The sequence below is a fragment of the Pleurodeles waltl genome, chromosome 10 (genome assembly GCF_031143425.1).
Source record: "Pleurodeles waltl isolate 20211129_DDA chromosome 10, aPleWal1.hap1.20221129, whole genome shotgun sequence".
Classification (NCBI taxonomy): domain Eukaryota; kingdom Metazoa; phylum Chordata; class Amphibia; order Caudata; family Salamandridae; genus Pleurodeles; species Pleurodeles waltl.
The window spans coordinates 466,744,067-466,768,675 of record NC_090449.1 but is presented as its reverse complement, the minus strand read 5'-3'; the positions used below and the strand labels follow the sequence as shown (position 1 = coordinate 466,768,675).

The window sequence follows — 24,609 nt, the reverse complement described above, 5'->3', positions numbered from 1 at the left end:
GGGAAAGTGATCCCAGGTGATACAATAGAGGAAGAAGTTGACACAACTAGGAAAGAGGATCTTAGTGAAGGAGAGTTACAAAGAAAACGCAGACTGAAAAGAAAAAGAGTCACGAGCAGAAGGTACGCAGGTCCTGAATGGTCATATGCAACAACATCTGAATGGCAACAAGAATTCTTAGCATTCTCTTTTGATCGAGAGGTACCAGGACAATATTATGGCACCTGAAATCAACTAGAGAAAGAGTCTGTGTTAAAATTGAAATTTTAATATTGAAAGCTGAAAACCTGAGAAAAGAGACTGAAAATTACCGGATGTGACATTTATAACCTGAATTGACCTTTATAACCGATTATGACAAGCTGCTAAACCTGATTTGACAAAAGGGCCCTGGGGTGAGTGAAACGCTGTAAAAACATGCAAAGAAAAGGAGAGACTTTATTCTAGAGAAAAAAAAAAGAGAGAGCTTTTAAATCGTACTCAAGTTGATTGTTTGTCTTATATCTTCTGCTATCTGATTCTTTACAGATCATGGCTTACACTAGAGGTAGTAGTAAAAAGGGTAAAGTGTGTGGTTGGTTAAGTGCTATCTTAGGTATTGTATGTGCAATAATAATTATAGGTGTGATTGTGGGAATGCCTTGGTTGGATAAAAAGGCCACTAACAATGCTTCAAAACCTGAGACTGCTACACTAACACTGTGGGAAAAGTTTGAGCAGGATACAAAATACTTGCATGAGGGAACTAATTCAAAAGGGGAACTTTCTACTAATGTCTTCTATTGCTTACTGAATGAGTATGTTGATACAATGGATGCAAGAAACTGTTAAGTGTCCACAAAGATTCCTTCATCAGTACAAGAAGGGGCCACTTACCACAGCCTGCCACTAACGTACGGGATAAGCTGTAGTTTGCTGCTAACAAGATTCTATGACCAGGAACATGTGCAATATTTTTATTCAAATCTAGACGTAGTGTTTTCTTTTGTACCTGTGATTGAGTTTTTTAACAAACTAGCTAAAGAGCACAGCATAAAATTAGTTAGAGGTTTCTTTGAGCCGACACTAACCTTTGGCACGGCTTATGCGCACCGCAATAATATGACATGTCTACTAACACCTGTGGAGAAAAGCTTCTTAGATCCCACTGATGATAGGTGCAAAGCACTGAAAGAAAGGCTAGAGAAAGGTCTAGAAAAACGCACATATGCAAATGATTATGCTTACACCGTAATAAAGACGCAAGCAAATTAGCTATAGATGCATTACATGTAGGAAGGCTTTGTATATATAGGCCGAAATCTGATCATGACACTTTATTTGTGGGAACGAGTGAATGCAGGCATGTGTTTTTGTTTCAGAGTAAATGGACATTCATGTTAAATGGACAGGATCCAGCGATCCCTGGGATCTATTATATATGTGGACTTAATGCTTACTACCATCTCCCTAAGGGATGGTATGGGACATGTTATTTGGGAATAGTTTTCCCAAAGATTTACCAGATTGATGACTTAAAACAAATACCTAAAATGTCTGAATTACAACATGTTAGACAAAAGAGAGAGACAGCGACTGCTGTAGTTGGTGACATATTTTGAGCCATAATTCCTTCAGTAGGAGTTATCTTAAACTCCATAAAGATTCGGAGGTTGTCTACTATTGTGGATAACATGCTGACAAATTTTACAGGGGCTATACTTCTGATGGATACTGAACTTGCTGCGGAAAGAGCTATGACTCTTCAAAATCGGCTTGCTTTAGACATTCTTTTAGCAAAGAGCGGTGGAGTCTGTAAGATGCTTAACCAACATCATTGTTGCTCATTCATTCCTGACAACAGTAAAAAGATTAGAGGTATGCTTACTAACCTAACAAGAGATAGTGCAGATTTGAAGGAGCTGAAGGAACCTGGAGTTTGGGAGAAAGTTGGAAAGGGAATTGCCAGAGTAGGGAGTTGGTTTATCAATATTTGGAATGGGGTACTTGCAAAAATATTAGGGGGTCTATTGATTGTCCTGATTTGTTTATTGGATTTATGGGGAGCATGCAAAATTAATGAAAGAATTAGGAGAAATTTGACAAAACGAAGCAAAAGAAATGAAGAAAATGAAAGGGAGAAAATGTTCAATGAAATGTGGGAAAGCTCACATAAAGGGCAAGATGCTGAAATGCGCATTATGCGCAAAGTGAAAAATTTTAAGTGAAAGGTTGAAAGGGAAAGGTTTGTGTGATGACTAGGGTAATCAGAGGAGGGACTGAGAGAGCGTAGCTTATATAATCAATTTTAACATGAAATGTTTATGAACTTATATAAAATGATGCTGCATGGAAACTGTATTAACATGTTTTGCTAAAAACGTGCACTTGAAATGTGACCACGGGAGTGGCCGCCAATGTATGCGGGGATTAATGAAACTGATGAAAATGGTGAAATGTTTAATAAATTTAGATTTTACATTAACGTTGAAAGGCTAAATGTATTAGATTCTTGTTAATAAATCAGTAGGCCTTAGTTAGCATGAGTCGAGGCCTAGCTGCCTGACTCTCATATTAAATGTATTTTTCTAACGTGCAGTGTGCTGACTTGCTAAAGGACATGAACTCTTGTTTTTTTCCAAAAGCTAGAAGCTTAATGTAAATGTAGTAGATCCGTTCTCATGAAATTCACCCTGCCTATAGTAACATTTTTTCAGCTAAATGCAACAGTGTAGATTAACAAGGTCGCCAAAACCGGTACGGACAATGGAGCCACTGACCGAAGATGTGTAAAGGACCACAAGACGATGAAATCATACCGGACATACCACCCACTAAAGACGTCAATTATAAGCACCAATAAAATACGTAGGAACTGTTTGGGGTAACAAATTTGATGACTTAATGTGATTTTCATTGGTTAAAGATAGTGGGGTGCAACCCCTTGTCCAATTAGGGTTTAGGGGAATGTACAATGAAAAAGGGATAAAACCCCTTGACACACGGAAATTAGTTAGTTAGTTAGGGAGATGCTGATGTGATTTGATATGATCCAGAGACTTTGTCACTTTGCCTAGTGACTTTGCTGATCTTACTTAGAACTAGAACCATCCTTGTCCTTAGAGTGGCCATTTACACTTTTCCTCCTTATGAGGGAAGTTCCCCCTTCCCGTGAGCTGAATCCCTTTTGATGGCAAATCAACCGATGTCCTGAAGACGAAGACAGAGCCTGAATGCTGACCCAAACTTGAAGAGTAACTATATGACAATGAAATTGTGATTGTCTGTTTGCTTTTCCTTTCTAGGTGCCAACTGCTTTTCTTTTGACAGAGATCATAGCTGGATGTTTTCCAAATTGGTGTTACTAAATTGTTTTGCATGAAGTCCAACATGCCAATGCTAATTTGAGGTTAGTTGAGAGGGGTTCACTAGACTGACGCAAATAGACAAATGACCGAATTAATGTTTTGTTGAACAATGTGCTGATGTGCTCTGCTAATGACAGTCTATGTTTGTGCCGTGTTATATTCTAATGTTTGTGGTTCTTGCTTTGATCTTACCAGAGTTGCCATATTGTGACTATGCTATTGTGTTTCTTGGTTTTGAGACTAATAAATTTGCTAGTAGTATTGTAACCAAATAGGGAATAAAATCACTAAAATTCATAATAAACTGGTGTGGTTATTCATGACTGCAAGGTCATGGTGGTGTCTTGAACTTGATTAATGACTCTAACTAAAGTGAAATGCATTGTTGTGATAAATATTGATGACATTATTAACGTATTAATTGACATGTTGATTAGCTATCTCGTCCTAAGGTGTCTCTCAACAGGGTCAAAAGATTAATTGGCCTAAAATGAGTCCCAATGTGTAATAATTTATCATAAAGGGACGAATTAGCAATCCTATCTTCTTAAAAGGGCTTGGGGTGGCAGTGATAGAAATTTGTCAAAATCCGAGCAGGCTTCCACATTTAACACACTTGCGCTGCACAGGGCATGCACAGCATGTGTATGGATTGCAAATGTGTTAAAGGGGCCGAAATGAATTAAATCCCTTCACACTACCCAGCCCATGGCACTCTGCTGTAGCCCCTTGCATGTGCTTCTGACTAGCACACTTTGCACTGTCAGCAGCACTGGCCCCTGGAATGAAAAAAAACAAAAGTACATACTTGTCACTTCGTAAATTTGTTTTCCAGCTTTACAAAGCTGCATAGAGGAGCAGCTTCTTCTGTGTCTGCTTGTGTTGGCGTGTTGATGCCCTTGTGCCCTCTATGGGCCATCTGCTCCCTACCCGAACCGATGGACAGAATTACCCCAAAATTGGCAGAAAGGTAGCTTTTGGGTCAGAAAGCACCCTTAGTGTGATTTGGTGCAAATCCACTAAGTAGTTTTTGAGATAAAGGAAAAAGAAATATAGATATCTAGGGATGCAGATTCTTTGCGGACCCAACAGTTCCTCTGCGGATATATGATTTGTGCCAACACTTCGAACAGGAAGTGTTGGCAGCCATTTTGGAACTTGTACTCAACCGGATCCCCCCCAAAAATTTAAAAATAAAGAACAGGGGGCAGGGTAGAAATACCATGACCCCTAGTCCTGGTGCTGGGGTCCTTCTTGAACTCTCCGGGGTACCCAAAAACATTTTTTAGAATTTTGCAGCAAAATTGTGGAGGATCCGCAAATCCGCAGTAAACTTGGGAAAACAATCATGCACTTGCTTGTTTTTCATTCAGCCCATGGGTGGGGCAGGTCCTGGGGCATGTGGGTATGTAATTTATCTGAGGGGTGCACGCTGCTCCCCCCATGCACTTTAGAGTGCCCCGGGGACCACTACCTCCCACGGCTTTAGTGAAAAATAGGAGGGGGCTCAGGCCCCCATCTTTGGGCTCAGAAGACCCCCAGGAACCATCACTTCCCCGTGGCTTTAACATTACATAGGAGGTAGTCTGCATAAAGCCATCCCCCTCCACAGGCTCTAAAGAGCCCCGGAGACCACCACCTCATGAGGCTTTTTACAGCAAACTGGAGGGGGATCTTGAGGGCCCCAGGGGCCACCAGCTTCACAAGGCTGACCATGAAGACCAAAGAAATGGGGCCATGCACCTCTCCTCCTGGAGCTCCTATTGGCCCTGTGGACCGCCACACCCAAGGGCCAGCTCCCTATCTCCTGAGGTGTCAACCCTCAAGAGATAGCAGTTTACTTTCACTTGGTGGAAAAATTGACAGCTTCCACCAAGCAAGAGCAAACTGTAAGTCTGCTTGCAGCACGTGGGAGTGAGAAAACTGCTCCCACTTGCTGGGAGTGGAATTTTCATCTGTTTTCCTGACCACTGTCAAGTGGGCAGGAAAACTTATAAAAGGATTACTCCTCCATGCAGGGAGCAGCATTTTTAGCTGCTCCCTGCATGCGGGCTCAATGCCAGCTGTTGCTGGAGGCGGGAAGCCGGCAGGGACCCAGGGGCATTGAGACTCCCTCTGCAGTACCCATCTGAAATCCTTCAAGGAGGTGTTTGCATAGCTGTTCTTTCAAGTGCAATATATTATGTAGTGACTGTAATGAGTGGGTTCTTTCTTGTCATCTCCTGTTGACAACAGATCTCGTTGTTTTCCTTTTTAATCACTACAAGTATGTAAAATGACCTAGAAGCCCAGCCACATATATGTTTTTAGTATGCAATTTGTTCCCTGTTTCCAGAACCATGGACAGCACACCAGAGGCCCACCGAGCGTGTTTCCCACCAATGTTGGAGATGCTTACTTGATGCAGAGGAACATGAGCACGTCTCCACCAAACAAAGAAGCACTTACTACATATAGTTAAGAGGAAGTACCCGTTTATTGGAGATTCAATCTTTGTAGTCATATTGGTTTCCCTACATGAGGATTTATGTTATTGCATATTTTTGCATGAAGACGCTCAAGGAACAATCACATTGCCAAAACTACAGACACATAAGGTCAAAGTGATATTACTTTGTGGACCTTTGCACAGCTGTAGAGTACATTTACGAAATGGGGTAGAACTTACTAATTAGGCAGTAGAAAATACTCCAGCTGGGTAGACATTTTGTGCTAAACTATGGCCTCTTCTTGGAGGTTAGGGTGCATTCTGGCACCAATGCTAATTTTACAGAAGTTAAACCTCAACCTCAATATATATATATATAAAACACATGTGCATACAAACTTCATAATTGCTAGTTATAGGTGGCACCATCAGTTGTAACTGTGGTCCCCTGTGTCCCCCTCCTAAAAGACCCTTCTAGTTAAGCCACTGGGTGTTTACCGCTGCTTGCGCTCTTCTGTCCTCTTCCCCTGTTTTCTGCTGTACTAGCTGCTCCGCAAATATTGTTTACATTTTAATTTAGACTTTGACTAGGACCAATCTCTGGAAGACGTGCAGTAGCTTCCTGATGCCCCCTGATGGCAAAGAGAGGTCTGTTCTTACCATGCATATTTCCAGGCTCTGTCTTCTATATCTGCTACAGGAAGATGGAATGAGCTGTGTGTTTAATTTTGTGTCGGAGGGTGCAAGTGGTATGATCTGCTCTTATATTTGGGTTGCAGCATTTTTCCTCATCATTCTTTGACCAATAGAGAGAGAGAAAGGCAGAAAATGGCAAAAGAAAGAGGAATAGAAAAACAGAAGAAGGTTGGTAAACTGGCATTGCAAGCAGAGCCGGCCTTTGCTCAGATAGCGCCCTGGGAGTGGGCGGAGAGAAGAAATTTGACACCCTTGTTGATGGTCATGAATTAAATGAAGCAGCAGGGGGTCCCTTTTCTGGTTATTGGTTAGTACCTGGATTAGAAGTGACTGGCCCCTGAACACTAACATCTCCACCCCCCAGCTCACCTAAATCACTAATAGCTTAGTGGCCTCACACAGATGATGTTTTGTTGATATGTTTCAGCAGGTATCCGAGAGTGAAGGGAGGGCAAGGAAGGGGGCTAAAGGGGTGTTAAAACATCACTTGCTGTATGATAATGAAGGATTAAAACCCCTTTAAAATGGCAAATCAGACAGAAACGAAGAGGCAAGGACAAGGCTGAAGCAAGATGAGTAGGGCACTGCTGTTGGCATAACCTTAAAACACACAGGTCCATGCACCCCTCAGAATATTGGCACCCTGGGCGCAACTCGCTCATGCTAAAGGTCAGCTCTGATTGCAAGGATGAAAAAGAGAGTAGGGTGGTGGAAGACAGGGAAAATTAGGTGTAATTGAAAGTAGGCAATACTGGTATTCAGCAACCCAGGCAATTGTCAGAGCCAACAGCCAGCTCCTAATAAAAAGTTTGAGCCCATGCACTTATGGTTTTAACAATTAAGCAATGTTTAAATTGAGGAAGTGAGAGGGGTGTAACGCAGGCCCCTGTCCTCTCCCCACAACAATTTAGAGGTTGCCCATTCAGCCCACTGTCAATAAATATCTGCAAAACTTGAAAGACTCCGGGCCCCCTCATCATATTTCTGAGAGGGGCCACATTATTTTGCATGATGCATACTGTATCAATATGGTCCATTGCTGACTCTGAGCCTGATCCTGAATTGCTGGAGCCATCACTAAAAACATAAATTAGGAACACTTTGTTCACCATGCACAAGCCCTCGATAAAGGGCAAAAACCAGACAGACAGACACTGAAAGGAATGGCCAGTCAGATAGAGGCACGAGTAGACTCGTGGGCAGGTTATTGTTCCTCACCTCTCAGCAGGTGCACAATAGTGTTCCCAAGTACCACGATGACTGACTTGGTGCAAGTGATGCCGCTGGTGCCACAGGGCACGTTCTCTGTCGTCACTGTGAAGAGGCCTGCGTTCTCCCTCACCAAGACGTACTCACAATCCCCCAAAAAGGTGTATGCACGCCCATCAAAAGTGATGTAATGAGGGTCCCCAGTGGCCAAGCAGGTGCCGGCGCAAAGATGACTAGTGCACTGCCAGTGGCGGTCCTTGCACACACTGCAAAGACACATGCACACATGAGTTAAAAGGAGCATGAGTTAATCAGAGCAGGCTGCACACAAAAGGTTGCACACATTTGATCATTATAAGAGGAGTCCACTGACCACACGCCACAAGACGTTGATCTTCATGCGCAGCCACCTCAAAGCCACCCCAGTCTCAGAGAGACATGTTATGCCACACCCTCCCACCCTCTTACCAGGTGTTACAGTCTTTCTTGATGGTCTCGTTGGGGCGGTAAAGCCTGCCGTTGTGGTGACACGGGCACTCCTCTGGAGGGATGCAAAGGCCATTCTAAAAAGAGAGGAAATTAAAAAATTAAGAACTATATTTTAACCACTCGTCCAGTGATAGTTGTAGGCAAAATAAACTCCTTAGTGTCAGAACTGGGATAAATCTGTACACGTTACATAAGCGCAGAAAAACTCTATTACTAAAAGCATGGTGAAAAGTGTTTCCGTGCAGTGGAAGGACTTCGCAAAGGATGACTGGTCATCTTTCTTTTGTTTATTTCTGTGTTTGGGTGTTTAAGTGGTACTAATGAGATGAAATATTTGCCCAGATAGTGTTAACGTGTGAAAATTCCAAATATGATGCAATACTAACATTAAGGTCCATATTTATCAAAAGTTCACGCAACCCACCAAGCCACATTGCCGCACTGTGTGAAATAAAAATGGCAGGAATGTGCTGTAATTACCATTATACAGTGCATTCCTGTCCTTTACTAGGGCTGATACACTTTTGGCTGCCTAGCGCCAATGCGTCATGTTGCAAGGATCCCTGTGTAGCAGGCAAGATTGTTTTTGTGCAGGGTCACCTTCCTACACAAGATCCACCCGCAAAGGCATTTTCCTCTTTCTATGTGCAGAACACTTAGAAAGAGAAAACATGGAGGCGAAATAAACGAAATAAAGATATTTCTCCTTGTTGCGCCTCTGGTAGGGAGTGGTAAAATTCTGATGCATTCCCAGAGCTACCAATCTTGGTAAATCTGGGAATGTGTCAGAATCCATGGGTGGATGTGTTGGGAACATCCACACTCCCCCCATAGTACGCCTTGCTGCCACAGAGTAACTCAAGGCAGCAATTTGCGCTACCTTGCGTTACTCTAGATTTATCAAGCCGCTCAGGGACAAGCAAGGTGGCCTTGCATGGCTTGATCAATCTAATTTAGGTTTTGCATCACCCTTGCGTCCCCTTTAGTGGTGCAAAGGTGAAGAAAAGCCTTGATAAATATGCCTCTAAATGAGCTGCATTACGCCACATAATTTGCCTTTCCTTGCCACATAATTTAGTGATCATGCGGCATAATGTGGTCCTCCCCTGCAGCATAATTCCAGTGGCCCTGGCTTTTACGGCCTCTACTGACACTGAGCAACTTTGTTTAGCTAATTATATTTCATTATTGAAAAAGTTGAACACTTGCATTAAAAATATGACTATGGTGGTGCTACTTCGAACACTCAAAGGACCAGTGAGAACCTTAGCAATATGGCCGAATGCATATCGGTCAACTCTCTTTGAGGGTGGGCAAATTAGCTGTCCTTCATTTTGGATACTAGGATTGTGCGGATTTTTTTTATTAAGCAAGCATATGTAGTTTCCAATTAATACAATTTCTGTAGTTTGCAGTGATTCCCTATTATCATAGGCACAGGCACTCGACCAGTTTTTTTCACACAGCTGTCTAGAGATGGTTACTCAAGAACCTCTTGTAAAGTGAGTGCATACCTTATTTAGCTTTTTTCTCATGAATACTCTGAAACCGTCACGCACGTTTAGTTACTCAAGACCACTTTTTACTCGGGCTCAAATTTTGCTTTGCTCTTCCATGCAAGTGACTCATAATAAATTACACTTGCATAGTTTTCATAGTATGTGCGACGATTTTGCATACTTTGCAAGGAAAAAACATACACAAATCCTGAAGCAACCAGTGAAAGCTTTACAGGATCTATGGCCCTGATTACACATAGAGTGGAATGGGCTGATGTTTCCACTGCACCTAGTAAATACCAATTCCTTGGCTTGGGATATTTATCAGATGCAGTAAATACCTGTATTTCCAGAACCCGCCTCATAAAGAGGCATAACATGCGACACCAGTATTTATTACAGTTGAATCGCCATCTATTGTCTATTTTTATTGGGCAGTCCCCTGACAAATTTTGCCAGGGTTTTCCTAGAGAAATCTGTGTGGGGAAAACTGCAGTGATGCCATAATTTTCTCTCAACTGCGCAACGTCATGTGTGCCCAACCATCTAAATTATCGAGTAATCAAGCCTGACGTGCTTTCATACAGCTATAAGTTACCCAGATACAAACTATATAGTTTTATTTTTTGCTGATTCAATACTTTAGCACGAGGATTTACATTTAGTAAAAAGCATATTACTGCACCTGCAGTTTTTTCCCTACATGATTTTTGTATGGAAAACCAGTGCAATTTGGTTGAGGGAGAAATCCATATCAATCTAAGTTTTCACACCGCAGAACGTTTGTGCTACAGGGACACCACAAGTTTCCATAGCCCTCTCTACAACCTACCAGCTGACGAGTGCCATGGACATGCCTGAGCCCTCCTGCTGGAGTGAGTCCTGATCCCCAAGAGGTGCCCCCCAGGTCATGGACCCATGGCTGTCATTAGAGTATATTCTTCCAGAAGAAAAGGTGATGATGCAGAAGTTTTGGGCTCCTCGCAACTGCAAAGTGACCTCTTCATGCTGAGAAATGACTGTCTGCAATGACCGCCACTGCAGAGCTCCAGTGAGACCTGCACTTTGTGCTGACAGCAACCATTCATGTCGATCACCAACACAAAGTTCTAGTGGAACCTGCAATTCGTGACAACAGTAGCAGCCAGCATCAACCGCCAACGCAAATCTCCAGTGACAACTGGTGCATCATGCTACAACAGTGGCCGTCCGCAATGCCCGACTTGCTCCTCACACTGACAGCGACCTCCTCGTGACCCCCGCCAGCATGAATAACAACTCTTCGGACCGGAATTGAGAAGGTAAAACTTCAGTAGGACAAACCTGGTCCCTGTACCCAGCCAGTGCTCCATCGCTGTCAACCTGGTCTTGTAACTTTCCCCGGGTCCATTGCGACCAGATAATTGGGAGAGGAATTTTGTGATTTTTGGAGCTATTTTGACCTTAACATTTTAAAAATCATACTTCAGTTTAATTGATTGGATTTTTGACTTTCTGGTGTCATTTTCATTAATACAAATAACTCTATTTTTCCAAGTTGGTTTGGGATTCTTCTTATGTTGTGTTTCCACTTTATTAATGTTTGTGTGCTGCATAAATACTTTACACATTACTTCTAAGTTATGCCTGACAGCTTTTGAATCTAGCCACCAGAGGGTTGAGCCTAAGTTTATTTAATGACCTGTAGTTCACCCTGACTAGGATTGTGTTTATATTTCTGTGGGACTTCCACCCCTCTCACGTGATAATCCAAGTTCTCACACTAATGTAGAGGGTCTCCTGCATGCTTGAATGTAGATTGCTACCTCTTTCAAGTAACATAGGTTACCTAAAGCAAGCCTCTAAATTTCCAAGCCATTAAGGTCTGAGTTTGTCAATGAGTGTGCTAATGAACTTGAATTCTGAGAGTGAGGGATCTAACAGGAGACAATAACAGGGATCCGCCTAAGTCTTCCAAATAAATTGGAGGAAATGCATACAGAAAAACCCTGCCAAGGAATCGACAGCACATCCAACGCTCACTCCTGTCAAGCCAACCTCTACGAATAATACCAAGGAACTGCATTATTTCCAGAAAGGCAAAGAGGTCCAGCCACGGACTGCCAATGCAATACAATATGTTCATGAACACTTCCTGACTCCAGTTAAACAATATTGCTGATGGTATGTTTCCAATGAAGCTGTTGCTTGATCTCCTCTGATGTTGGGATCATACAGTCGATATCCTGTGAAAGAGAGCCCAAATACTGAGTATGTGGTGCATGAGAGGTTTTAGATGGAGACACCCTCCTTTGTTGCAGCAATTAAGCCATGGATTCTCAGCCCCTTTCTGGCTGTTGCCTGAAGCAGAGTCGTTTGAAGGCATGGAAGAAGTGGGCCCTGGCTCAGGGCCCCACCTTTCAACCCTTCAAGGGGGGACCCGAGATTAGGCCTTTTTTTTTTAAATTGGGCGATGTGTGGAAGTCTATAAGAGACATTTTGCAGACAAATGTGTATGTTTTTCAACACAATGCAACATCTTATAGCTCACAATAGGACCGGATATGAAAAATGGGCAGGGTCACAAAGATTATTGGCAATATTTGCACTAATATTAGTGAGCTGCTGCTGTATTATAAAATTGAAAACACATGTCAATGTCCCTGAATATTAGATGTGAACACATTTAGAATTTTAATTAGTTTGTCTGAGCACTTTCAGCTACTGAGGGCATGAAAGAGCTGAAATTGAATTATAAATTCAAAGCTGTTCTGAACTTGGGCCCCCAAATTACTTTTGGCCCAGGGCCCCTAAAATCCTTTAGATGTCCCTTACCTGAGGTAGTTTCGAAAGATCTGGAGTCTGTTTCTGTAACATATCTAGTGTCTGCTCTGGCAGAAAAGCCTATTTGTGTTGAAAACCGCCCCTATGAAAGTCTTCTGTTGTTCCAGGTGGATGCTTCAGTTTCTCCAGTTTATGATGAATCCCAATGATTCGAGGTATTAACACACCACCTCCAGCCTGGATTCATAATTTAAAAAACATAACCTGTATTCAACAAGTCAACAAGATATGGAAATATTTGTATGCCTTGTAACTGGAAAGATGCAACAACAGGAGATACTACCTTCATGAATATCTTCGGAGGTGTTGATGAACCGAACAGACAGGTTCTGCATTGATGAGTCTCTCCAATCACAAATCTGAGGTGGTGTTGGCTCAGTTGGAATCAGAAAATGGCAATATGCATTTTGGAGGTCCAGAGGTACCTGCATGATCAAAGGGATTGTTGTCTGCAATGCTGTCATCCTGAAAGTTGACCTGTGAATACATCTGTTTGCCGCTGTTAAACGTGGCATCCTTGGCATGGTCTCCTCCTGACTTTTTGCTTTCTGACTTCCTATTTTTCTGACTTCGTTCTTGCTGGCTTTATGTCTCTGGGCACTTTACCACTGCTGACCAGTTTTAAATTGCACATGCTCTTTCCCTAAAATATGGTAACATCTGGCTATCCAGAACTGGCCTACTTTAATTTACTTGTTCGTCCCTGGTGAAGCCCCTACCTACCTGTGCCCAGGACCTGTAAATTAAATGACAATAGCGGGCCTGCAGCATTGATTGTGCCACCCACCTTAGTATCCCTCTAAACATGTCTCAGGTCAGCCATTGAAGAGCCTGTGTAGGCAGTATGAAACTGCCATGTCGACCTGGAAAGTTACCTCACTTGCCAGGCCTAACTCTTCCTTTTTTAATACATATGTGTCACCACAAAGGTAGGCCCTGGACATCCTCAAGGGCAGGGTGCAGTGTATTTAAAATGTTGGACATGTACTTTTAAATCTTACATGTTCAGGGAGTGAAAAACTCTTACAATAGTTTTTTACTACTGCAAGGCCTATCTCTCCCGTAGGTTAACATAGGGATTGCCTTATTAACTTTTGTAAGTGTAATTTCCAATTGGGACCAGATAGATATTTCAAGATTGGTGTCTCTGGACTCACAATTTAGAATCACAATGGATGGCAAAGTTGGATTTTAAGATGCAAGTCTAAAAATGCCACTTTTAGGAAGTTGGTGTTTTCTTACTTTAACCATTCATTGGCTCTGCCTCTCAATACGTCTGGGTAGGTGACAGCTTGGCCCTTGTGCATTCCCTATAGACAACCACACACAAAGGGAGCTAGGTGTGTCTGATGGGCCATCCACATTGTGATGGGCCATTAATATCTTGATGGGTCATCCTGGGCAGGATGGAGGGAGGAGCTGACACTTACATCCATTTACACCAAATATGTGATAGAACAAGTAGGTCCTAAACAACTACTTGCCTAAACCACTACTGCTAAACACCTGAAAAGTCTCTACAACGAAGTACTGAACAACTACTGTCTAAACAACGATTTTGCCTGAATAACGATTGCCTGAACAACAAATTTTAAGGTAAGTTTTTTTTAATGGTTTATTAGTTGTTTAGAATTTATATATATGTATATCAATATATATATATATATATATATATATATATATAAATATATACATATTCTAAAATGTTATGAGTTGTTTAGAATTTATATATATATATATATATATGAATATAACAAACCATAAAAAATAAAAAAAAGAACTTACCTTAAAATTCGTTGTTCAGGCAATCGTTATTTAGGCAAAATCGTTGTTTAGACCGTTCCCATCCTCTTGGTCTTCCTTTACAACTGTACCCTCTCTGTCTCTTATAAGTCGGCTCCTTCAATGCCGAGTTAAGTCCCTCATTTATCATCCCTTTAAGGTCTCTTCTTGAAAGGGTAAGCACTTCTCCTATTGCTCTATTTCAGTATTGTCCACGTGTCATAGAGCTTCGCCATGAATGCAATCCGAAAGTGTAAATCATCATTCTAAAGCAGTGGCTTGTATATGTAGACCACTTAGCCCTGTCATCTCGTAAGAGAAAAGTCTGTGCTAAAAAGGCCAGTACAGCCTTACTCCCTTTACACATACCTACACACACACACTTCAGGAAGATGGGAGAACCAGTGAACGCTAGTGTCCACATGGCACGGTCCTGCTTTTTAGCCCGCTCCCCACCTCAGCTCTGCACTTGAACAGGGAGCGAAAAACAAGCCGCCACACCTCCGAGAGTTTGAACTCTCAAGTTGAGCATAATTGCCTTATAAAGTTAGTTGCATAAAACATTATTTCAATAAATAAAAAAAAAACTAACTTTCTTGATAAGTTGATTAATGTCATGTCCACACTGTGGACAGAAAATCAGCGGGATGACAGGATGTTGGGAAACCGGATTTATGTTGTCAACTGGCATATAAATGGGACTACATTTAGATTTAGGCTTGTGAGAATGTCTGTCTGGGGGCTGAGGCTCCTCAAAAGGTAATGATTGATGGTAAGGATGGATGAGGAACACCTCTGAAGGGGTAATGAACCCCAAGCCTTATTTGCAAATTGCATACTCATCATAACAATCTTCACTTGTTTTTAAACGTAGTGCTTGATTCTACCTTTCATACCATTTTATCTCTGTGAATAACAGATGTCAGTATTTATTTTTCTCAATTTATAAGCCTTTGAAGGGTGAAATTCTGAAATGTGACCTGAAGATCATGCTCAGAGCAGGTATTAAAATGATACACCCATTTAAATCAATTGGCCTCCATGCACTTTGCTATACTAGCGTCAAACGTTTTGACGCTAGTGTAGTAAAGCGCCACAAAAGCATAAAATGTTTTGACGCTATTGTTCTAACTACTGCCATGGTGCACTGTATCGTAAATATGGCACACACATGGTGGGGGTAGGGAGAACAGGGGGGGGCATGAGAAAAGCGACGCTGCATTGGATGCAGGGCCACTTTTTTAAAAATTCGGCCCTAAGTGTCTGATTTAGATTTCAGCGTACGTGTTAGTCTGTCACAACGGTGCGAGATATCCCGTCCCCTGAAATATAAATCCCATAGGAAATAATGGGATTTAAGTTTTTGGGATGGCATATCCGTCACCGTTGTAACAGAGTAATCTGTCCGCCAAAATCAAAATCAGGCTCTAAATGCATTAGTGCAGAAATACAAAGTTGATCTGAACAAATCCAAAGTATTACAGAGAAGTTATTGCTTGAGTTTCAGCAAGCGATGCTTGATAAACATGGTACCTCCTGGAATGAAACTGCAAATTTGGGAATTAATTGGCTACATTTGGAAACGGAATGAATTAGACAAATGAGAAGTATATTTGGTAAAGAAGAAGGATCAAAATAAAGCAAGGCTAGATTTGCCTCCTGCTGGAACAGAAGAGAGTGACGAAGATGTACACGTGCTTCCTATGAGAGAAGTTACTTGTGGAGGATTTATTCGTTTTCCCTGGAGTAGAGGTGACATTGCTTCATTCACAAATGATTTCCTAAAATTGTGAGAGAAACCTGTGGAATGGTATATACAGGTTGAGCGATTTGTGAACCTTCCAAAAGTGCTCTGGGATGATTTGAATACACAGTTTGACATTGTTGTTCCAAGTGATTTGAAGGCTGAATGTAAGTTGGTGTTGATTGGCCTGAAAAAGAATCTATGAGACATACAGCGACTAAAGCTCCGTCTCCAATTGTTATGAAAAAAAGGAGACCCCTAAAGAGATTGATTGGTTCAGGATTGACAGAATGACTCAAGAGTCTAAGGAGTCCATACTTTCAAATATGTGATTGTTGCAGGCTTTTAAACAGTTCTGCAGTACAGAGACTATTGAGGCGAAGGATATGAGACATTTTGTGTTCAGATTTGTGCAGAGATTGAAACCGGAAGTGTATAACATGATTTAGCAGCATTTGATTTGTTGGCAGAATAAACCAATTTGTGAAATCCTGCGACACGCAAAATATTGCAGTGATGAACTGGAGTTAAAACAAAAGAAATTGAAGGAGACATTAATGATAGTACAGATAAAAGCTGTACAAAGGATTCAGAATCCTCAGCTTGTAGGGAATGTTGGTGGTATGCAGGGTGTGTATCCACAGGGAGCCTAGATGCTGCAAGGAGGTAATGGTTTTTAACAGCAGGGTAGAGGACGAAGTGTCCAAATTGTTTCGAGTACAGATGTAGATAGGGTGACTCTGAAGAGAATTAGTCTGTGCCATGTATGCCGCAAATTGGGCCATTGGAAGACAGAATGTCATTTTAATCCGAATAATATGGATAGTGAGAATAAGGTGCAGAGTGGAGGATTTGTGCAGACCCAGGGAAACAATCAGGTTGTGTCACAGCAGATGCAAAGACCACAAGTGCAAATTTCTAATGTACCCCAGAGGCTGACACAGAAGGATGTGTCTGATCCAGTACCACTGGATGACATATATATGCATGCCTTCACAGAGCTGAGAGTAAATCTCTGTTGTGGCCCTGCTCTGAGAATGTCTGATTACAACAAATGTTATACTTTGTACTGCAGAGAGAGGGAAGGATGAGCTCTCTCAGTGCAGACTCAGTTACACGGAAACCCATATAGGCCTCTCACCTATTTTTCTGCTACACTTGACCCAGTAGCTTCGGCAGTGCCTGGCTATCTCAAAGCTGTTGCCACAGTTGGTATCAGCATAGAACAGTGCGAAAGCATTGTTATGGGACATCCATTGAATGTTTCTGTTCCCCACTCTGTATAGAGTTTATTAACACGTACAAAGATCCAGCACCTTACAAGTAGCAGGCTGACAAGATACAAGCAAACCGTTTTGGCTACTCCAAATGTGAATTTGAGGCAATTACAATTAAGTCCAGCAAAAGTATTACCTTTACCTGTAAATGAGACAGATGATGTTGAAGAAATTGAGAATGACTCTCTAGATGTCACTGAACAGTGCACCAAGCCGAGACCTGACATACAAAATACGACACTTTCTGAATCAGATCATGTCATACTTGTTGATGACTCCTGCTTGAGAGACCATGAAGGTAACCTGAAAGCTGCCTACGCAGTCTGTACTCTCTCAGGTGTGGTCAAAACCTCCTGGCTTCAAGGAGTCTTTTCTGCAAAAGTGGCTGAATTGATTTCCCTTACGAGAGCATGCTGTGTTTCGGACCAGCTGAAGGTGACAATTTTTACCGATAGTCTGGATGGCTTTGGTGTTGTCCATGACTTTGGACAGTTGTGGTTCTATAGAGGTTTATGACTATGTCACTGTTGGAAATAATTACGCAGAAGAAGTCGCCAGATACTGTGCTTTGAATTCTTGTGCATTCAATGGCGACTATCTCAACGAGGGAACAGATAAGAGAAATTACAATCTCTTGTTAACTGGTGCAGATACATGGGCAGAAGTTAAAAGGTTGCAGGAAGAAGTGTCAGAAGCTGAAAAACAGGGTTAGATTAGAGCAGGATGTGAAGATGATGTGTGGGTTTCAAGTGATGGGAGAGTTGTGATGCCCAACAGTTTATTACCATCTATGGCAAGACATTATCACAGTCCAGATCATGTGGGACGTGACGCAATTGTGAGATTGTCTCAGCAGACTTGTTTCAATCCTAGGTTTAGGTTGATGGCAGAAGCTCTGTGTCACAGGTGTTTTACATGTCAATAGATGAAAGTAGGCAAATGAACTGCCGGAACACTAAGTCACAAAGGGAGATCAGGAGGACCTTTCAAAAGGATGCAGTTGGATTTTATTGAACTGCCTTTTTTCAATAGACTGAGATAGTTTTGGTTATTGTATGCATTTTCTCTTGTAAGCTTGAAGCCTACCCGACTAGGAGAAATAACAGTCTCATGGTAGCAAAGCTGTTGTTAAGAGAGCTCATCCCAAGTTTTGGATTCCTGACTTCTTTTGAATCAGACCGAGGGGCTCACTTTAATTGTGAGATCCTGAAATTACTGTGTGCAGCATTGCAAGTGGAGCAGAGACTACACTACAGTTATAGATCAGAGGCTTCTGGTCTTGTTGAGCAAGTCAACGGCATGTTGAAATCCAGATTGGCTAAAGTGTGTGCTTCCACTTCACTGAAATGGCCTGACGCATTGCCTCTGGCATCGATGAGTCTTTTCAGTACTCCAGACAGGAAAACCGGACTATCACCCCATGAGATCACTATGGGGTGAGCCATGAGATTATCAGCTGTACCTGCAAATGCACTTGTGAACACTGAAGATGACACGGTTCTTGATTATTGCAAGGGATTGGTGATGTGGTTCATTTTGTGTCTCATCAGGTTGGAGAAGCTACAACACAGCCGCAACAAGAGCAGTGCCATGACCTTGATCCAGATGACTGAGTTATGGAAAAGAAGCAAGCTCTGAAGTTGTGCTTGAACCTCAATGGAAATGGTCTTTACAGGTCATCTTGGTCACAACAACAGCTGTGAAGTGTGGAAGCCTCCCAATTTGATTCATGAAGCACACACTCATAAAGTTCTGAGTCCCCTTGATGAAACAGCACCTGTCCCTGAATGGCAGGTTACAGCGAGATGAAGGGAGCAGGTTAGCCAAGCTGTATGGGATGAGCAAGTGACTCAAAGAGCACATGTATGGCCTGAGGAGGATGTTGAAGTGGGTACAGATGGGTCAAGACTAGAAAAGTTGACAGCGCAAAACTCAGATGCTGTAGTAAAACGAGTTGTGGCTGGAGATCAGTGGCCAAGAGAACAGACTGTACCTAAAGAGCAAGTTCCACAAACTATTTCGGAGGAAGCTGAAGAGTCTGGCCAAAGTTACAGTGACAACGAAGGGTCAGTTGCCCAGAGAACAAAAAGAACAAGAGTACCATGTCAGAGGTACGCCACCCTTGAATGGATATATCTTGCTGCAAATGACTGGAAGAAAGAATTTGGACCCTTTTGTTTTAACAATTCGTGTCCAGCTGAACCTCCTTGTTCTGATTTTTGTGGCAAAACTGAGTTTTGAAATTGCATTGCCATTGATAGACTGAGACATTACACTTTGAGTGTGATTATTAGTGACTTTGAACTGTGCATTTACTACGGACATTCATAGATTGTAGAGAATGAATAAGAGAACCAAGGTCTGAGACTGCAGAATTCATCGTAGGGTTGTCATTTAGAAGAACATGGAGTAGGGTTAAGGAAGACTAACAAAGTTATTGCAAGTAACCTTTGAACTTTACTGAAAAGACAATTACTTACTACTGCTTTGCTCAAGCGAAAAGACTGAAAGAGACTATTACTGTTGCTACTGCTGCATTTTCATTGAACGATCCATATGTGCAGGAGTATTAGTCTTATCAGTATTAGTATTGACTGCTTTGCCTATTTGAAGACTGCTTTGCCTATTTGATTGAGTTTACCTACACCTTCTAGGGTAGACAATATTAGATCCACAAGTGCCCCACAAAACCCATCTTTTGCTGACAACAAGCTATCTGGAGTAGATGAGAAAGATTTACATGCAGATACTTCTAGTGGAGATTATTTATTGAATGTGTTTTCAGAACTACTTTATGAATATGTTAAAACCATGGATTCTAGGTATTGCTATGTCTGCAAGCAAATACCGCCATCAGTTGCTGAGGGAATAAGCTATCACCACCTCTCTTTGACATAAGGAGTTACCTGTAGTTTGTTGCTGAGCTTTTTCTATGGGAAAGGTCATTTTCAATGCTATTATTCAAATAGGGATTTCGTTTTTTCAGAAGTTCTTGTGCTTAAATATTTGAATTGACAGCCTGATTATAAAATTGCTAAGATAGTGGGAAATTCCTTTAGACCCACCATGATGCTGGATACTGCTTACGCACACCAACATAATTTTGTCTCCTAACAGATGTGGAAAAGAAATGTATAGATTCAAGAGATCTATTGGCCAAAGCGGGAAATAATTCAAAGATGCCACAATGGGCTAAGGATGACACTGAACAAACATTAGTGGGAAACATGGCCTCATGAGCTTTAGATTGGCAACATAAGGGAAACCTATGCACTTTCATTAGAAATTCTACACCTGACACACATTTTATAGGAATTAGTGAATGTGACCATACCTTTGAGGTTTATTGGGGTCTTTACTTAAATGGAGCAGATCCAGTTTTTCCTGGAGTTTATTACTTTTGTGGGTAACATACCTTTTACAAATTAACCAAGAGATGGTATGGAACATGCTATATGGAAACAATTTTTTCCAGAGACTTATCATGTGGGAAAAAAAGAGAGCTCAAGTGGAGAACCCTACAGAACAACTAAGAAAAGTGCTAGTGAAATTGTAGGAGACATATTTGGTGCTCTGATACCCTCTATAGGAGTGATTAGGAAGTTTTTCACCTTTTTTGATAAATTGTCCACCAGAACAGCTAGAGGATTAGCAGATAGATAGATACAGAAATGCGTCCATTACTTACGTTAATGGCATTACTCCTAGTCCTACTCCCTTGCCTTCCTTTCTACCAATGAGGCTCCCTGCCTTCCCCTAGGCCCCTCCCTTCCCCTTAAACACCCCCTCCCACCCCCACCACCTCCTGTACAAAAACAAGCCCAAGCAGCAACTCAGTCAATCCGTACTGGGAGGGCGGGAGGGAACGGAAAGGAAGGTGAGGGAGTAGGACTAGGAGTATTGCCATTAATGTAAGTAATGGACGCATTACCTCCCGTCCCTCCCTCGCCTTCCTTTCTACCAATGAGACATAGCAAGAGAAAACAGGAAACGGACAGTGAGTTGCAACAACCAACAAAGGGCACCGAACAACCACCCTCCTATTACATCATAGAGGACAAGACACAGTGACCCAATACCGACTCCAAACTGCCCAAGTCTGCCAGTCTGTAATGACGAACAAAGGTCGAAGGTGAGGCCCAAGTAGCGGCCCTGAAATTTCCACCACAGAAGCACCCTGTAGCTCCGCCATCGTAGCAGCCATACCCCTGGTAGAACGGCCCTGTATCCCTTGGGGCGGAACCACCCCTTTCAAAGAATAAGACATCAAAATCAGAGAGAGAACCCACCGACTCAAGGAAGCAGGGACGGCTTCTCCCCTTTTCGAGCCGGACCGAAATTCACAAACAGAGAATCACCTTTCCGGAAAGGAGCAACCACCCGTAGATACTCCAACAAAGCCCGACGCACATCCAATGAATGCAACCGAACCTCCTCATCCGAGGAAGGCTCAGGACAAAAAGAAGGAAGGATAACCTCCTGGCGAGCATGGAAAGACGAATTCACTTTGGGAACAAACAAAGGAACTGGTATAAGCACCACTCGATCCGGAAAAACCTTACAAAAAGGAAAAGAGCAGGCCAAGGCCCCCAACTCCCCCAAACGACGGGCTGAAGTAATGGCCACCAGAAAAAAGGTTTTCAAAGAAAGATGACGCAAGTCACAGGAATCCAGAAGTTCAAAGGGAGGAACAGTCAAAGCATCCAACACCAAAGAAAGATCCCAGGAAGGAAAGGACCGCACCGGACGAGGAAACAAGTTAAGAAGTCCCTGGAAAAACCGAGGCATCAAATGACCCTCGCAGCCCACTGCACCTGTAGGGAAGCCACAGACAAACCCAACTGGGCCCAATCCTGTAAAAACTGCATCACCTCAAACAGAGAAGCAGCCGTAGAATCTAACCTATGCCAGAAATACCAGGAAGAAAAAACCTTCCACTGCCAACCATAAGACATTAAAGTGGAACGACGCCGCAAAGCCAGTAAAGTAGAACTCAAAGCTACCAGAACCCCTAAGCACGTCAAACCCCTTCGTTCAACTTCCAAGCCGTCAAGTGCAACCGCCACAACGACCCCATCGGGAGGCAAGGAAACTCCAGAGGCGAGGGACAGAGAGGAAGAGTCCACATGTGATCTGAAGCCATCAACCGAAGCAACGGAAACCAATTTGCCCTCGGCCAATGGGGCGCGATCAAGAGAACCCTGGCCTTCAGAAGACGTACCCTCACTAGAAACGCACAGAGCAACTGGAAGGGCGGGAACACGTACAAAAGATCCTGAGGCCAAGGACACGACATCCCGTCCACCGCCCAAGCCTGAGGATAACAAAACCGGGAGCAAAAGCGACTGACTCTCGCATTCTCTGGAGAGGCAAACACATCCAACACCGGAAGACCCCACAGGTGAACCAGGCGACGAAACAGAGACAACCACAGGGAGAAAAGCTGAGACGAAGGAATGACCCGGCTCAGAAGATCCGTCTGATCATTGACCACCCCTGAATGTAGGTGTCTCGCAGGGAAAGAACCCACCTTTGTGCCCAAACAAAAATTTCCCTTGCAATGCGGAACAGTGCCCGCGATGTGGCCCCACCCTGCCGGTTCACGTAAGCTTTGGTCACCAAGTTGTCTGTCCGAATAAGAACTGCCAAATCTTCCAGGGAGTCCTGAAAATGAATCAGAGCCAGAAGCACCGCCTTCAACTCCCGCCAATTCGAGGAACGTCTGGCCTCCAGAGGTGACCAAAACCCCTGGACCTGAGCCGACCCCATCCAAGCCCCCCAACCGGAGAGGCTGGCATCGGTCGTCACTACCACCGGGTGAGGAGGAGATAAAGACACCCCTACACTAAGATGAGCCGGCACCAGCCACCAACCAAACTCCCAGCGAACAAACCCCGACACAGGAATCCGTGCCCGAAGAGAACTCGACCCCGGAGACCAACGAACGAGAAACCAGTTCATCAGGCAAAGAAGATGAAACCGTGCCAACGGCACTAGAAAAATCACCAACGCCAAATGACCCTGCAGACGCAACCACTGAAGGGCTCTGGGAGCCGGCTGTGACAAGATCGACAACACCTGTGACTGGAGGCACACCAACCGCTCCTCCGACACAGTCACCAAGCCCTGAAGAGTCAGAAATTGGGCCAGAGAAAAACCAGATCCTGGGAAGGGACCAAATCTGACTTCCCCCAGTTGACCAAAAAAACGTGGTTTTGCAGGACCAACAGAACCCGGGCCACATGCCTCTGTAACAGAACCTGAGTGGGCGCTTGGATTAGAATATCGTCCAAATAAGGATGGACAAACACCCCTTCGGAATGTAGAAGAGCCACCAGAGGGTCCACCACCTTGGTGAAAATCCGTGGAGAGGACTTGAGGCCAAATGGCAGAACACAAAACTGAAAATGGTCCTGGCCCACCGCAAAGCGTAGGAACCTCTGAGAAGACAGAGCCACTGGAACATGCAGGTAAGCATCCTGCAGATCCAGAGACCCCAGGAAATCCCCTGGACTGACCAGAGGAAAAATCGACTGAATGGAAAGCATACGGAAATGGACAGTCTTGATCCAGGAATTCACACCCTTGAGATTGAGGACAGGACGAAAACCCCCTGACACCTTTGGAACCAGGAACAAGATGGAATAAGTGCCCAGACCTCTCTCCCCCACAGGAACATGGGCTATGGCCCCCTTGAGAAGTAAGTCCCGGACCCCATCCAACAACTCCTGCCTCTGTGCCCCGACCGCAGGCAGTGGAGTAGGACGCACCCCGGTATCTGGAGGTACCATGTCGAACTCTATGGCGTAGCCATTGTTTACAATGTCCAGCACCCAGCAATCACTGACACTCTCTTGCCAAACGGGAAGAAAGTGCCTCAGCCGTCCCCCAACCGGCCCTTTGCCAGGCCCACAATGATTGTCAGGACCCCTTCTTGAATCCTCCCAGACCCGAAGGAGCAGACTTTTTAGGAGAAAAACAGGTCTGAAAACGACGTTTCCTGAAAAAAAAAGATTTGGAATCAACTTTGGCAGAAGACCGCGAATGCTTCCGCCAACCCTTGCCAGAAGAAGAACCACCTTTATAAGGCAAGGCGTGTTTCCTCTCCTTCAAAGCTTTCGAAAGCATGGAAGGCAACTGATCTCCAAATAAATTGCGCCCCTCAAAAGGCAGTCTCAGGAGAGCAGACTTCTCCCCAGGATCCGCCTTCCACATCCTTAACCAGAGGGACCTCGAGCCCCAATCAAAGCTCCTGACGCTAGAGCCGAAGTACGGACAACATCAGAAGACATGTCTGCCCGCAACCTGGCCTGTT

The 24,609-nt window shown here is 43.4% G+C and overlaps 1 protein-coding gene across 1 annotated transcript in view; it reads right to left on the bottom strand.

The window, feature by feature from the left end:
* The window catches only part of LOC138261625 (SCO-spondin-like), a 1,514,343-nt gene that overhangs the window by 1,321,515 nt on the left and 168,219 nt on the right, over nt 1–24,609 (bottom strand). Inside the window, exons 20-21 of the mRNA XM_069210750.1 lie at nt 8,149–8,243; nt 7,690–7,946 (exon numbers count right to left, since the gene is read on the bottom strand). Of these exons, the coding sequence (XP_069066851.1) occupies nt 7,690–7,946; nt 8,149–8,243 (352 nt within the window). The remainder of the gene's footprint in view (nt 1–7,689; nt 7,947–8,148; nt 8,244–24,609) is intronic.